General features: G+C 49.6%; 1 protein-coding gene across 2 annotated transcripts in view; it reads right to left on the bottom strand.

The window, feature by feature from the left end:
* The window catches only part of RAB40C (RAB40C, member RAS oncogene family), a 39,043-nt gene that overhangs the window by 13,336 nt on the left and 8,445 nt on the right, over positions 1-17,262 (bottom strand). For both annotated transcript variants that reach the window (XR_007903577.1, XM_051781681.1), the window contains exons 2-3: positions 5,804-5,864; positions 2,126-2,186 (exon numbers count right to left, since the gene is read on the bottom strand). Coding sequence is in view for 1 of the 2 variants with exons in the window: in XM_051781681.1 (XP_051637641.1) it covers positions 2,126-2,186; positions 5,804-5,864 (122 nt within the window). In the remaining variant the exon portion in view is untranslated. The remainder of the gene's footprint in view (positions 1-2,125; positions 2,187-5,803; positions 5,865-17,262) is intronic.

The raw sequence follows: 17,262 nt of genomic DNA, 5'->3' as shown, positions 1-17,262 counted from the left end.
AGTATTCACCCTGAAGGGCCCCCTGCCTGGCTGATGAGGTTCATTGTCTCAGCCTCACTCCTTGGGAGGGGCAGGCAGCAAGATGGAGGAGGCAAACCTCAGGTGAGAGTCCCTCCAGCAAAGCTGATAAGCACAGCACAAGGGTAGGACATTGCCTCCAAAGCAAAGAAGGTCAAGAACTTCATTTTGAGGAAGGAAGAGAAAATCACTCCATTTCAAGCTTGAGGTCAGGTCAGCCAGATACCTTATGGCACCCAAATGTCGTATCCAGGCTGCAGGAACCCATAGATGTGCTGTGCCAGTACCTCACAGCTCCAGGCCTCACAGCTTCTAGACCTGTCTCTCCATCCAATTCCTCATCATTCCTTATTTCACCTCCCCCCTCTGCCCCAGTTCCCTTGGTGGCAGCAGCAGGTACAAGTTCTGCTGTGTGGGTGCAGCCCTGTGGAGACACAGCACTTGCTCTGAGCAGCTCACAGGCTACACTGAAGGGAGATTCTGCACAGTGGCTGCAGACAGGGGTAAAAGCTCTCAAACGGTATTTCTGGACATATTAGTTGCTGCTTTCTATTCCCAGTTTATTCTGGGAATCTGACACAGCGAGGTCTCAGAAAAAAGCCTGATCAAAGCTAAGCTTCACAGTCACCAGCAAACCACACTGACCAGGCTCTGGTCATTTATAACTGCTGAGGGAAGTGATGTGGCCTCAAGCCCACAGGTTCCATTAGGAGGTTGTGGACTCCCCATCCCTGGAAGTGTCCAAGGCCAGGTTGGACGGGGCTTGGAGCAACCTGGGCTAGTGGAAGGTGTCCCTGCCTGTGGCAGGGGTGGGACGGGATGAGCTTTAAGGTCCTTTCCAACCCAAACTGTTCCGTGATTCTGTGATCAGAGCTCCAGACTTTTCTGAAATGTGTAAGGGCAGAGGAAAGCTTAAAGATAAACTCAGACACGGGACTCAGCATGTGAATGGGAGATCCTGGGCTCTCCCACTGCAGAATTCCAACACTCCTTGCCCTGCACTTCTGCAAGCACCAGGAAATTGGCCTCTGCTTCAAAGGAGCTGCCTCAAAGCATCCAGACCACCAGAGATGTGCACAAACATGAATGAACAGGACACCAGAGATCTCAACCTCACATCCCAGGTGAGGTGTTCCCATGTCTGTGGCACAAGGGAATTTGCAGGAAGTCTTAGGGAAAGAGAGCAAGATGGATTTTCCCAGTTTCAAAAGCAAAGGTCCTACGAGGAGCAAAAAGCCAAGAGTGGCAAGAGCTTAAATGAAAGTGGCAAAGTTTCCCAAAGGCTGGGAATCTGCCAGGATACCAGCACAGTCAGGAGGCTGATAGGCAGCTTCTGACTCCAGGTGTCTAAGAGAGGAGGAATTTTCTCCAAAGTTTTCCAATTTGGAAACAATAAGGTAAATACAGTAGCTCATTAAACTCAGGGAGACTTTACCTTGGAGAGCCTCTGTCATGTTATTACAAGGACAACAACAGAACCGTGAGAAAACACTAAAAGCAATTTTCCAGAGGAGCACAAGGATTTTTGTGCTGTTGAGGATCTTGATGCTATTCTGGAGCAGGCCCCAGAGGAGAAACTCAAACTGTAAGGCTCTGCCTCAAGTTTTAAGGAACACAAGCACTTTACAATCCAACTGAGCTGCTCTAGTTCCAAGTTTGCCTCAGACACACAAGTAGGAGCCACCCCTATTTTTGGAACTGACTTGAAGGCAACACAGCCTGGAAGAGCTCCACTGGGAAAGCCAGTGTCATATTTAAACAAATTTGGGAAACCTCAGAAAGTAGGAGCTCCCACATCAAAGCTTAAGGCACATCTAAAGCGAGAATTGCCTCGTCCTCTCTAACCCCACCTCTAGAAATTAATACTGAACATAGCCTGTACAGACCTTTTCTGTAGGAGTTTAGCAAAGTCTGTCATTCCCTCCCCTTTCTTCCACCATTTCATAAGAACAGAATCCCAGGCAACAAGATGCCTCTTGGTATCTCCGTAGATCCTTTTGCTGATCAATGCCTTCCTCTTCAGAGCTCTTTACTACAGCAGAAAAGATTCCTACAGCCTAAAGGAAAAGCAAATGCATCTCTTCAAAGCCCTGAGAGCAGCACTTACCTGGGCTCCTCTGGAGTAGGATCTGAAAATGGTGCAAAATCTCCCTTGCCCTGAAGTGTCCCTGAAACACAGAAAAGTTACAGCTGTGAAATGTGGAGAGTTGACTCCCATACTGCACATCTCCTGCTGGACCCAAAACACCAGAATAAAAATCAGTGTTGATCCTGTCAGATCTTTAGAACACACATGGTACCCAAAGTGCTCCCCATAGTGGGTTTTTTGGGAAGAATCAGTGGGTACAACACCACATTTGGACACAGACACTCAAGAGGTTGCCACTGTCATTGTGCTTCCCATGGAGAAAATACCAACCCGAACCACTTGGCTTCAGTACTGTCTGATGATGTATGAGGGTGCAAGTCATTTTATTCCCCTGAGCAAAGGATCTTCTGTCTTGGTTCCCTGCAGCCCACGGAGTTCAGAGTCAGAGTGAGTCTGCAGAGCTCTCCCTGGCATGGAGAACATCTGACCTGCCATAAGATGAATGTAACCACTCCAGGGAGGAGAAATTATCTTGCACTGTCTGGCTTCACTTATTTTTTCAAACAAGTTTTAAAAATTGAAAATAAAGGGAATTCTCTTAGATTCCTGACAGACCTGGTCGATCTCACCCTATGGAGAGCTAAAGAGCAGGACTAGGGAACAGTGTTTCTATCCCACTGGGACAATAAGGGCCTCTTCGTTTTTACTGTCTTAGCAGGGTGTAACTAAGTTTGACAGCATTACCAGCACTCCAGTGCCTGTGGGAACATCTGGGACAAAAAGCCAGAGCCCAGCACACCAGTTTAACCAGTACAGACTTAGATGCACCAGGGTAATCAGATACATTATCATGTTTGCCAAATCTATTCCCTGGGCCAGAATAAAAGACATTAATGACCACTGAAAAGACTGATGATTTGCCCCCTCAGCCCCAGATGTGCATCAGCTCCACGAGAAAGGCACTGACCTCAAGTTCAGGACAGTCACTCCTTCAGATCTAAAGCTTAAAGCTTCCAGGGATCATATTATAGGCCCTGGACATCAATCTAACAGCCTGTGCTTACATACCCTTCTCCCTTGACAATCAAACAGTGGGTAAGTAATGGTGAAAGATTACACTAAGGCATCATAAACCATTGTTATCAGCTTTTCAGCTCCTGTGCTGTTCTCCAGCTCAAGAATTGCAGCATAAAAAGAAGATGGTTTCAAGAGGGAAGCACTAAGTTACTACACACTTGGGGCTGAAATGTTCCAACAGGCATCTTATGAGAGAGAGGCAAGAATGCAAGTGGCACATATAAACACACAGGCTAGAAGAGATAAATGAGCTGCTTCTGTTCTTTTTGTAAGAAAAATGAGGACATTCAGCTTCAGAGAGCAGGGTGTAATTAAACCACCAAACTCCACACTGCCAGAGTCACTCACTGAGGCTGAGAACATGGAGTTCATTCCTAATTAACAATTCACACAGGTTACTAATATTCCTGTTACTTGACTCAATAGTTGGTAGGGGCTATTTAACTCCATGTTTTAGGGCCTGTGTCATTCCCCACAAGACCCATGTAAAACCCAGAATATGGGCAGACTATCTATCCTATCCTATCCTATCCTATCCTATCCTATCCTATCCTATCCTATCCTATCCTATCCTATCCTATCCTATCCTATCCTATCCTATCCTATCCTATCCTATCCCATCCTAAAGCTATCCTACCCAAACACCATCCTACTCTATCCTATCCCATCACATCCTAAAGCTATTCTATCCTTCCCCATCCTATCTCACCCTAATGCTATCCTATCCTATCCTATCCTATCCTATCCTATCCTATCCTATCCTATCCTATCCTATCCTATCCTATCCTATCCTATCCTATCCCTCCTCTCTCATCTCCAGGATTGCTGTGCCAGCTCCTCAGCAGGTTAAACCTCAGACCCAGCTCAGCCAGGACTCCAGCTCTCCCTGCAGTGCTGGCAGACAAGGCAGGAGTTACCCCTCCCATGGAATGTTCTCCCATCTCCATCCCAGTGTCCAGTCACTCCAGTCAGTCCTGTTCTCCAGGGGTTCACCAGACTCTGACACTCTGAGGTCTATTAACTGCTCTTGTTTTAATTTAATTTTCTCCTCTAGTCATTGAGAAATATCCAGCTCCTGAGGGACTAAGGGCTTCACCTATTTTTGTCTTCTCCTTTCCTATTCTGTCTGTATTTCTCTTCCTTGGATCTCAGGAAAATCCAGTATTGCTTCCAAAATAGTACTGTTCCCTCAATGATCAACAGCTGTACAGGAACATAGAAGCATACAATGGTTTGGGCTGGAAGCACCTTAAAGACCATCTCATTCCACCCTCCTGCCACGGGCAGGGACACCTTCCACTAGCCCAGGTGAATCCAAGCCTCATCCAACCTGGCCTTGGACACTTCCAGGGATGGAGCAGCCACAGCTTCTCTGGGCAACCTGTGCCAGGGCCTCCCCACCCTCACAGCCAACAATTCCTTCCCAATATCCCATCTATCCCTGCCCTCTGGCAGTGGGAAGCCATTCGCCCTTGGCCTGTCCCTCCATCCCTTGTCCCAAGTCCCTCTCCAGCTCTCCTGGAGCCCCTTTAGGCACTGGAAGGGGCTCTCAGGTCTCCCTGGACATGAGCCAGCGTTTGCCCAGGTGGCCAAGAAGGGCAATGGATCCTGGGCTGGCTCAGGAACAGTGTGACAGCAGGAGCAGGGAAGTGATTCTTGCCCTGGACTCAGCACTGGTGAGGCCACCCCTGGAGTGCTGTGTCCAGTTCTGGGCCCTCAGCTCAGGAAGGACATGGAGGGGCTGGAGCAGCTCCAGAGAAGAGCAACGAGGCTGGGGAAGGGACTGGAGCACAAGTGCTGTGAGGAGAGGCTGAGGGAGCTGGGGGGGCTCAGCCTGGAGAAGAGGAGGCTCAGGGGAGATCTCACCACTCTCTGCAACTCCCTGACAGGAGGGGGGAGCCAGGGGGGGGTCGGGCTCTTCTCCCAGGAACCAGCAGTAGGACAAGAGGGCTGGGTCTTCAGCTGTGCCAGGGGAGGTTTAGGCTGGATATCAGGAAGAAATGCTTTCCAGAGAGGCTGATCAGGCATTGGAATGGGCTGCCCAGGGAAGTGGTGGATTCTCTGTCCCTGGAGGTGTTTAAGGTGAGACTGGATGTGGCATCAGGACCTGGGAACCACGGCGGGGCTGGATAAAGGGCTGGACTTGAGAATCACAGAATCATAGAATCAGATGGGTTGGGAAAGACCAGTGAGATCATCTTCAGGTGAACAACCCCAGCTCTCCCAGCCTGGCCCCAGAGCAGAGGGGCTTCAGCCCTCAGAGCATCTGTGACCTCCTCTGGACCTGTTCATGTCCATGTCTTTCTTGTGCTGAGGACCCCAGACCCAGACCCAGAACTGCAGGGGGGTCTCACAAGTGCAGAGTAGTGGCAGAAATGGTCAGGCATGATGGAGAAAGGCAGAAATCAGACTATTCCAGCACAGAGCAGCATGGTGTTTGTGCTACTCCACTGACAGAAAGGTATCTGGTTTGCCACAGGAACTCACTGGGAAGAACAGGCAGGAGCCTCACCATGGCCAGGGATGCTCCGTGCTCTGGGGTCCAGCAGCCCCCCAGCACTCCCAGAGCCCCCTGCCCCTGCTCTCCCCTCCCCCTGCATCACACTCACAAACACTCACCAGAGTTCCAGCTTGACCCTTCTCCCATCCAACAGGATAGTAGTGGTCTTGTAGTCAATTCCTGAAAGAAAAGCAAGGAAAAGCTGAGCAAACACTGGGAAGGTCTTCAGAGACACACAGGAACCCTGCTCTGCCCACCCGGATCTGTCACCTCATGTTTACTGAAAGGGATGTTCTCTCCCCTCTGCTCTGCTGCCTCTTTGTGGAGGACAATAGAGACTTGATAGAAATAGGCTTCTGCTTCAAGGCAAAGACTGCTCTGCTGGAGCTCTATCCCTCCTCCCTGAAAATGCAGTTAACCCCATTGTTTCTTACAATTTGTCCATTGCTGGATAAAACCTGTCAGGAGAGGCTGGATGGGGTTTGGAGCAACCTGGTCTACTGGAAGGTGTCTCTGCCCATGGCAGGGGGTGGAATGAGATGGGCTTTAAGGTCCCTTCCAACCTAAACCATTCTGTGACTATGTGAGATTCAGTGGTTTGCAGCATTATCCCATATGACTGATAATTTAGACTTTTGGGGGGTGAGACACACTCGTTTTATAAGCATCTCCACTACCTGAGCCTGCAGTCCCAGCATCTCAAACATCCCTGCCTGCAGTCACAGGACATTCTGAGAGGTGGCTGATACAGAAAATCTGCCCAGGGAATGCTGTTTCTTCTTCTGAGCAGCCCTGGGGTGTGGATCCCAGAGGCAAGGCAGGACACACTCCCCCTTATGAAGGGCTGAGAAGGCAGCACAGACATCATCTGCTTTTCACACACAGCACCAGAACCCCCCCCAAACCACAACACCCAGCTGTGCTGGCACACAACTCATTCACACAAGGGGTGTCCAACATCTTCAGTCACACGAGGAGTTTGTTAACAGGGGGAGCCTGCCTCACAGTCAGACCAAGAAGTTTAAAATGGGCAACTCCACTTGCAAGCAACAGGTTCAAATGATGCAAAACTCAACCCTCCCCACAGCCCCAGGCACAGGGGTAGAGTCACAGCTGCACCTCCCACCTCCTTCCCGAAATCCAGGTGCCCAGGAAAAGCAGCTTCTCTGCAGGCTCTAGTTAATAAGCTTCAAGTGAAGTTGCTTAAACAAAAGCACGAAGCACCACCACTGCACACCCACTGAAGCATCAACTAATTTACAGCCCTCTTTAATAAAGCAGAGTCTCTTCACTCTGATTAGATCAACTTTATTTTTTCCTCTTGCCAACAGATATCAGACTTTGAATCTGTATTAAAACCCGACCTGCATTTCCCTTTCCCTGCAAGGAGAACACTGCCCTGACAACCAAACAGACAAGTTTGTCAATAAAGCAAATGGATTTTTCTGAGTCATCTGCAGGAGTTCCCTGTTAGTGAAAAACAAATTAGATTTCAGCCTTCACAGGGTGCTATAAAAAGCAATAAAGATAATTATCTTAAATCCCAACTATTTCCAGAGCTTTATCACAGAAAACAGACAGTTTACATTTTATCTTCCTCCAGAGACAAGTGACTGATCTGTATTTATTTTCAGGCGGGTATAAATCTCCTTCATCCCCAGGGATGGCGAGGAGCAGTGGGAGCAAGGAGGGAGTATTCAGACATCTTTCCCCAGCAAGGAGGGAGTATCCAGACATCTTCTCCTGCCAGTTCCTGACCCAGGCTCTGATGGGCTGTTGGGAAGGGGCTAATTAAGCCCAGTGTGCTGTTTCAGAGACTCTGCCCCACGCAGAACCTCCTCCTCAGGCACAGGAGCTCCTTGCAGGCAGGAGCCCTCGCTCAGCAGTGCAGGCACACAGATGGAGCAGCTGCAGGAAAGCACCAAGGAGGGGGAACAGAGGCAGTTTTCAGGGCACAGAAACCACATTTCCAAAACTGCCACTGGTGAGGTGAAACAAATCACTTGATTATGAGCCCTTAAGAGAGGCTCAGCTTGACTGGGAAGAAAAGAAAGCTCATTAATGTAAATGTCAAACACACAAATGTCTTCATTAGGCTCCACACCCACAAAGTGTCCATCCTACATCCCCAACATGGGGAACATGGGCTCCCTGTCCCAAATATTCATGACTCAGTCACCAGAGAAAGGCTTTAAATACTCTGTGTTCATCTGAAACTACATCACATACCTTAAACCAGAGTGACACCAGTCTTTGGTTGTTTCATGTATATATATATGTATATATATATAAATATATATAAAATATCAATAATACAGCCATGACCAAAGCAGAAAACCAGTAAAAAATGCACTGGAAAACTTCCTGGGGGAAGTTTCTTTCCCCAGGGAAAGAACAAACAGGCAAAGCAAAAGCCCTTCATGTCCTTCACAGTGATGTCACACACAGAGAAGGTGTGTGAGATGGGGGGAGGAAGCACGAGGTTGTCTTTGTACCTGCAGATCTCCCTTCCCAGGAGTCAGGCAGGATTGGCAGCCCAGAGCTCCTGGGGGAATTCCCAGAGCTCCCCACGATGGATGGTTCTAGCAGGGTCTCCAGGTTCCTGCTGCCCCCCACACTTCATGCCAAGTGCAAAAGCTCAGTGAAAAAAAAAGTACCAAACCTACCCCTTCCCAGTTCCAGGCAGCTGGAATTCCAGCCAAGTGGTTTTGTTGCCTGGCTCAGGGCAGTCTGTGTGTTTGGGCAGAACTTCTCTCCTTGGCATCGGAGCACTGGAGGTGGAGGGGGGAGGCCTTTCTGAGGATCACCCCCGTGGCACTGCTGGGACACTGCTCTGAGATGGTCACACACACCTGAGTTGAGGCAGAGCAGTATGTGGTCAATGGGGTGCAGGAAAGTGCTGTACTTTTTAACTTGCACACACCCAAACTGGCACTAGGGACTGCATTTACAAAAGGTTTTGGAGCAAACTCTGCCCACAAGCTCATTGATAAGGACCAAAATCTGTACAACTGATGTTTTGGAGAAGATTTCAGCCTCCCTCTTCCAGAAACACTCAGAGCATCAGGACAGCTCAAAGGGACTTCCTTTTGGTATGTTATTTTTCCCAGCTGGTTAGCATCCCAGGCAGGACACAGCTCACAGCTCTCCCACAGCTGTGCAGGATGACCCTGGTTCACTGGTGCCACAAAATCTACATAATGTAGATGTTGGAATTTTTCCCCAACGTTGCCTCCCCCCGATTCCCCCCATCCCCTCCCCAGGCTGCCACGGGTTTCTCCTCCTCCACCTGGGGATTTGGGACTTTGCTTTGTTTTCTTCTGAAAGTTTTTAATTGCACCATTTGTTGTTTATTCAGATTTTGTTAATAAAAAGCTGTTTCTTTTTCCCTTTCCACACTTCCACCTGAAGTCTCCTTATTTCTAAGTTGTAATCTTGTTAAACTAAGACAGCAGTCCAGCTCGCTTTCCTAGGCCCAGCCTACAGCTCAAGCTCAGCCTTGGCTCCTCCCTCACCCCAGGGACATGGGGACAGAGGGCCACAGCAGCCACTAGATGCCACCTCTGTGCAGAGGCTGAGGGCAGGGAGACAGTGCATGGCCATGGCCACGCCAGGGCTGCTGCTCTGCCTCTGCACTTCAGGCAGCTCAAGGGCAGTTTTTAAAGTTTCCTTTTTGTAGTTCACAGAATCAGAGAATGCGCTGAGTCGGAAGGGACCCACAAGGGTCATCAAGTCCAACCCTGGCCCTGCACAGGACCATCCCAAGAGTCACCCCCTGTGCCCCAGAGGATCAGCCAAACCCTCCTGGAGCTCTGGCAGCCTTGGGGCTGTGCCCACTGCCCTGGGGAGCCTGGGCAGTGCCCAACCACCCTCTGGGGAAAGAACCTTTTCCTGAGATCCAACCTGACCCTGCCCTGACACAGCTCCAGCCATTCCCTGGGTGCTGTCCCTGGTCCCCCCAGAGCAGAGCTCAGTCCCTGCCCCTCCTCTGCCCCTGCCCAGGCAGTTGGAACTGCAGTGAGGTCTCCCCTCAGTCTCCTCCAGCTGAACACACCAAGTACCCTCAGTGTCCTCACACGGCTTCAAATCAAGGCCCTTCCCCATCTTCCTTGCCCTCCTTTGGACACTCCCTAAGAGCTTATATCTTTCTGACACTGTGGTGTTGACAGGTTTCCCCCAGCTGAGCATCCCCTCTGCTGGCAGCCAGGCACAGACATTCCAGTTCCAGCCCTGATGCCTCAGCAGGGCCGTGCTGCTCAAACCCCACCAACCCCACGCGGTGACGAACCAGCCCTGCCCGGCCCTCAGGGAGCGGCGCCGGGGCAAAGAAACCACTCTTGTTCAAAGCTTATTTTATATCAACTGATCTCCTCCTGGACCAATATCGAGCATGATGCAACACAGTGAATGAGGCTTGGGGAACAAGTCTGGGCTGTTCTCTCAGATTTAGCACTTGGGCCGACTCCACTGCTAATTTTCCAGCCCTGCTTTAGACTCCTGCTGACGCCATCCCAGCCCCGTTCCTGGAGCAGACCTGGCACAGGGCACTGTGCAAAGGGATCTGCTGTCACCAAGTCTGATGTCAGACACCCCATTCTCCTCTGCAGAGCCGGGTTTCACACTCCTGGGCAAGGCTCCAGGGAATTCCAAACCTTTCCTTCTACTGCCAACTGGTCTAAGGAAAACCTAAGAAAGCAAAGCCATTTTCCCATGGGAATACACAGGATTTGTTATGGGAAACTCTGACCTCTTCCAGATTACTCATGCAGTGCACAACACACTTTGCATTGATATCACCTGGAAACCCCACACCCAACCTGAGCTTAGTTCAAGCTTTCACCCAAAAGATGACACCTGATGTGAGTAGGAAAAGTAAAACCCCTCCAAGAGAAATGACAGTTTTCTGTCATTCCCTTTCCCCTTGGGAATTCATGGCTTAGAGACAGGGCTACCTCCATTCAGCCAAGCCCCTGAACTGCACCTGCACGAGCCTGGGAAACACAATGGAGGAGGCAGCAGGAAAGCAGGTACCTAGATCTGGAAGTCCCACTGGAAAAGGCAGAAAGACAAGGGAGATGTGCATTTCCTGCTCTCTCTTTAAACAGATTGATGTCTCAGGAAAATTGCTTTAAATAGCTCAAATGAACAAGGCTCTGTAAATATTTACTGCTGAAACACAGTGGCCTCTGGGCTCTGTGTGGGTCTTTGTTTCAGAGAAAAGGAGACAGGTTTTGCTGTTGCAGACTCCCGAGGTGCCCTAACGCCTGGGTGGGGGACCAGAAGGGTCACCTCCCCTTAAAAAGGCAGATTTGAGCAAAACCTGAGAGCAGCATGTGCCTTTCTCCTGCTTTAGCTTTCCAAGGGGATCCTCACTCAGTGCTGGGGCGAGAACGATCCCAGCCCTCGGGGTGATGCCAGAGCCAATACTGCATTTCAGGTGATTGGTCCAAATGAAGTGTCCTCTCTAACGATCCAGCTGCCAACAGCTCCATTGCACCTCCACAAACACCACAAAGGTACAACCAGGACTCACCCCATAACAGAGGGATGAAGGGACCCATCCCACTTTAAACCAGACATCAGCAGGTTTTCCTGAGACCTCCCTCGAAGGCTGGGCAGCAACACCCCCAGTCTGCATCCACAGTGTCTCTCAGAAGAACATAATTTATTCACAAATCTAGGGTAAAAGACATTCCAGGTGAGGCTCAAAAACCTCTTTCCAAAGGAAAAAAATTTTAAAAATAATAAAAATAAATCAATGTGCTCAAGTGAGACATTGATACAGTTTGAAGGCACTTGCTTTTCTTCTCAGAGACGCCCAAAGTCATTTCCACTTTGACACTTAAAGTCATTTCCAGTTTGCATGAGTCAGACTGACCAAAGATGCTTTTGCCACCTCATTTCTTACATGACTGTTTTCTGCTTGTGGGAGCTCAGAATCCACCACCTCACTCTGTTAGTCCACCCACAACAAAAACCAGTGCACATTACTTGAACTTCATTAAAAATATAATCAGTTCCCCCAGCTGACAGATGTGTGCTGTATAATGCCACCTCAGCTTTTTTCCTCCATTTTTTAAATTAAATTGGGTTTCATTTATTTATAGTTCAAAAGAAGACAACCAATCCACTGGCAAAGTGATATATAAGGTCAACAGGCAAAACTGGAGGTTTGCAATGACGATGAGCCAAGGCCAATCCTTCATTCAATGCACTATATAAATAAGATCAATCGAGGGGACTCTGTCACACCCCTACAGAAATGCTCTGCTCCACTGGGAAGTCCCAGCACTGGTTCACTGCCTTTCCAATCCAAACCTCCCCATACTGTAGAAGAGGATAAAGTCCCCATTATGCATGTGAGGAATGTGTGAGGGAAGATAGTTTGGACCAGTCCTGCCTCGAGCAAAGGCAAAACCACCCGTGGGATTGGTTTCACCCAAGCACTGGGTGCACTTGGTGGCTGATGCAGAGGGACAGGGAAACATGATGTGCCCCTCAAGGAGATGTGATTTTTGGGTGAGAACAGTCTATGTTCAGTTGTATGATACTGGTTGCTGAATGACACTGCCACTGTGTGCCAGAACTGCCAGGGACAGTGAGGATGGACTGCTCCAGATACACCAGTCCTGAGCTCCTGATGCAGCTGGAACCAGCTGACAGCACACCAGCCCTCCTGCCCTGGGAGACATCCAGGATGGAGAGGACCCACAACCATGGACTAAATGAACTCAACAGACACCCTGGGGGGATGGTCACTGACTATGGAAATGATACCTTATGTGTGTATATACATATATATGTATATATATAAAAATATATATATGCTCTTATGTATATACATATAGTGGGAAGGTGTAGGATCTGGGTATGACACAGATGGTATAGAATAAGGGGGGGAGAATGCCCTGGTTCTGGCCAAAAGACTGTTAATTTTTGCAGTAGCCAGGAGGGGCATGGCCAGGACACTGAGGTTATTCTGTACCACCTCACCTCATTGCTGGGGGCAGGGAGAAGGGACTCTTGCTCACAAGCCACCAGGATACGCTCACAGTGCCACCACAGTGCCTCACCCAGCAAGCCTGGAGATGGACTTTGACTGGTGACTGTCATTAGCACAGCTGAAGCCACCACGCCACCAGGGGCTAACTGAAAATGTTGGATTTTCTCCCAGACACCCCCAGGCTCTTCTGTTTGCCCACAGGTCATCAGCTCTGCCCAGTACAGAAGGCCTTCCTAGAGGTTTGTGGGGTTAGTGCCACACTGACCAGTGGCTGCTGGGAAGAGGGGAGAGCACGGGGCTGGAATGAAAACACAGAGAACACACATCAAATATTTAACTTGTTGAGATTTCCCAGTGAACGGGAGTAACCAGCTGTGAAGAGCTGGTTGTGCTGCATGGCATTGGAGAGGAGAAAGGGATGGAGGGATGGGAGAGCAAAGAACTGAAAAATTAAAGACATGCCATGATTATAAAACAGGCAAACACTGTCAAGAGCATCCAGCCAACTCTGCCTTGAATTTGTAACCTGTGTTGTGACAATCCTTCCTTCTGCACAGGGAAGCCACAATCACCCAGTGTGCAGCTGGTCTTAAATGAGTGTTTTCACTGCCACAGATGTAAGATAAGCACCCAGAAACACTTTAGAGTGGGTCAACAGACTGTAAATCCTTTTTAATTTGCTTTTGCAAACTGAAAACATTAAGAATGAATCTCTGGTGAAGCTTCTCAGCACCGAGGACTCCCGGAGCTGGGGCTAAACAGAGATGGGTAAATTTGGTATAAAACCTTCATCACCAGGTCAGACAATGCTGTGGATGCCAAGAACACCACGACAACTACGAATTTTTGTGAGAACATAAACTATGCAGAAAGCCCTTTCCCCTCCCTAGCAGTCAGGCTCTCCAGGCCAGGCTCTCCAGGGTGTCCCTTCCTCTGAGACCCTCTTGCAGGGCTGGCAGAGCCTGGCTGGCTGTCACTCAAGGCGACCCCCCCAGTCCCCTGGCACACCTCTGGGGACATGTCTTTTGTCACACAAGCCAGTTGTCATCTTACTGCTGTGTCCACAAGACACAAGCTGCTGAAAGGTCCCTCCCTCTCCCACCAAAGGGCCTGTGCCAACCTGCCAGCTGGATTAGAAGAGTTAGAACCAAACAAATAAACTGTGCAAAACCCATCACTGTGGCTGCTCCTCTGCCTGTGCCACAGACTTTGGAACTGAAGCCCTTCTGTGCTCTGCTAAGTCCAGCCTAAAGCCATTAGTGCAGAAATTAATTTATCCCAAATGCCAGCAATATCTGAGCAGTGTCCAAAGGTGACTTGTTTACTCTACCAAGTCCCTGGGTGTCACAGATGTTACTAGACCTTTCCAAGCCATGCCTGAGGTGGCTGGGGTTTAGAAGGGAAAGCCTTGCCCCTGTGTGTGCAGCCCAGGCACCACGTGGGGTTGCCCAGCAACTTTGGAAAGCTGGAGCCACTGTGGGGGAGAGCAGCCAGGGGCCAGATGCCCCATCCCTGCTGAGCACAGAGAAAAGGCAGATGCAGCAACACCCAGCCAAGTCCCATCCTCACCAACCAGCCCAAGAGAACAGAGGGAAGAGAAGTGCTGGGAGGTCACAAAACTGAGGCCAAAAGGTGGGTGGTCACAAAAAGGAGGTCACAAAACTGAGGCCAAAAGCAAAAAGCTCCAGGTCTGCACTGGGCCATGACAGAAGGCCAGCTCCAGAATAAGAGCTTCATTCCTACTTCCAGGTCTCAGCATGCAAAAACCTCACCCCAAAACCAAGGCAAAACCCTACAGACCACCCCCACAACCAAACCAACACTCGCTCTTGGGGCTCACAGAAAGAATGTGCACAGCAGGGACACTGGCAGAGCAGCTCACAGCAGGAATTTGGACAGCAGGGACACTGGCACAGCAGCTCACAGCAGCCCTGAACAGAGACCCTCCCTGGGAGGTTATTTGAGGGTGAAATCCCCCCACCCACAGGGTGCTGCCCACAGGCAGCACTCCCAGCAGCAGCTCTGCAGAGCCCAGCTTTGGGGGGGTACTGGGAACATGACACAAGGTGAGGCCCAGAGCAGCTCCACAGCACATCCCTGTGACATACACACTCCTGGCTTCTCCACAGGCTCTCCCCCAGACCGAGGTGGGCACTGGCCTCCTGGGACTCGTTCTCTGGCAGAACCATGTTCCACAAGACAACAACAGTAACTACACTCCCATCACCATGTTCACATTCTCCCTCTCACTGCACCCCACATTCTGCACCTTTCCATTTAACAACTGCTTATGGTGGGGATGGTCATGAATGCCAACCTACAGCAACTGGGTCCAGAAGCCAAGTTGCTGCAAGAGCAGAATATGAAGCTAGGATGCATTATGGTGTAGTTCAGAATGTCTTATTTTGGGTCTTTTTTCAAGCCTTCACCAACCTGTGAATAAAAAAGCAGAATTCACCTATCAGACTTGTTTGATTGTGGGTAAAAGCTGATAGGGAAAGACTTATTGCTTCATTTCCAGTCAAACGAGGCAGATGGGCATGGAAATCACAGGTAGCCAGGAGCTGTTGAGAGCACGTCCAGAGCAAACAGGTTTAACCAAATGTACTAATCCAACACCAAACCCACTCCCAGGCAGAAGGCAGCTGCTGGGGCACAGGTAAGGTGTGCACCCAGAGACACAGGTCTCTGGACAGAGGATCTCAGATCCTCCGATTCTATGAGTAATTTAAAAACAGGCAGCAGCATCTGTATGTAGAAGACACCACCTGCTCCTACTGTGCACTTAGAGGAGTAGTTACTTTCTCTGTCATCTGTAAGTAATACTAAATCATTCAGAAAAAATGTGGTATGAGGGTATCAACACTAACAGACGAAAAAAGTGAATTCAAGCTATTCAAATAACAACTGATGAAGTCACACGACCTTAAAAAGTGTGTACAGCAGCACATTAACAGCAGCAATTTAACCAGTCAGCTCAGAGCTGGGAGCCACGGGAAAAATCCCTTCCCAATAACACATGAGCTCATCAGTTTGAGTCATGCATTCAATTACCTACTCTTTAGATAGAGAAACAACAAATTATCTTCACCAACAACAGGGGTCAGCCAAACAAAGGTGGATTCGTCCCAGGTCTGTGCTTTTACCCCCCAGTATCACTCCTTGGTTTCGAGCAGGGTGAAAAGTTCAGGTAAAAGTTCCCAAACAGCACCACTGCAGAATAACCCCTGTTCCTCCCTGCAGGGTTGAAGGTCAGCAAGCACATGATGCCACCTCTGTGCTCCTGCTCTGCCTTGTAGCTGAGCCCTGGGAAAAGGACTGAGGGGTCTCAGTTGTTCTGGGGTGCGTGGGAGACCAGCACTGCTGGAGATGGGAGCCCCTGCTCCAGCCCCCATCTCCTGCCCCCAGCAGCACACACACCCCACCCTCACTGCTCTGCTCAGGGGCAGGCCACAAGGAGTTCTCCTTGTTCTGGTGTGCAGCAGAGGAGTGTGGTTGGTTTGAGCAGAGCAGCCCAGCCCCACGTCCCAGCACGGAGCTCTGCCAGCTCCAGGGAGCTGCCACGGCTCTTGGCAGCTCTGGATGATACATCCACCACCCTGCCAAGCACCTCGTACTGAGACACATGTAGAAACAGAGAGAACAAACGCCTTGCAATTATCTCTAGTTACCCAAATTGGTGGGTTTTCTCCAGAAAAAACATACTCCATCTTCCATTCATATCCGCCTCATTTCGACTGAGGGATTTCCATTTAGCCTGGAAGTTCTGCTCATATCAGTTTGTTCCCAGGCATCTTCATCTCCAGCTGAGGGCTCCGAGGAGGGGATCTCAGGCAAATAATTGCTTGGTTGATTTTGTAACCAGCCAAAAGCAAAACACTTATTTGGAGACCTCTAAGAAGCCCAGATTTGCAGAAGAGCTCACTTGTCCACTGCCTGCTCCCAGCCCAGCAGCGACGTGGCCCTCACACAGAGGAGCTCTGTTCTGGGCTCAGCTAAGGGTGACAAGTGCATCTGAAAACAGCACTCAAAGCCAGGAGCAAATCTGTTCCTAAAGCTCCAACAATTTCAGTGGGCACGCGGGAAGCTCCAGAAACAGTTCAAAGTCAGTCCAGAATTGGGGATGTGAAGTGGATTTGTGCTTTAGAAGAAAATCAAGAATGATTTTATGCAGAGAAGTGACAACAAACAAAAGAGTTTCTTCATGCTTTGCAGTTCAGATCTCCATAAAAACTATACAGCTGCATGCAGAAACAAAGGCAGCCTGTGAGGGAAATCAGAGGGCACCAAAACAGTCTGCATTGTTGCTGGATGACCATACAAACACCAAGATATGCTTGGAGACAAAAAAACCCCACTAACCAACACTCAAAAATACCCAAGTATTTGTACTAAATACCTTCAATATCCTGGCCCTCCAGGATGTTTCTGGACACTGTGCAGGGAAATGTTGCTCTACAACATCAAGCTTTCTCGGCATTGGACCTGCTCCTGGCGCACGCCAGGCTCACCTGCCCACCTGCTCAGGGATGCTGCAGAGGCTCAGGATGTGCAGGATGCCTGGCCACCCATCCA

Source organism: Manacus candei, unplaced genomic scaffold, assembly GCF_025592945.1.
Source record: "Manacus candei isolate 608988 ecotype Guabito, Panama unplaced genomic scaffold, ASM2559294v1 h1tg000002l, whole genome shotgun sequence".
NCBI lineage: Eukaryota > Metazoa > Chordata > Aves > Passeriformes > Pipridae > Manacus > Manacus candei.
This window is presented reverse-complemented; position numbering and strand designations above follow the sequence as displayed.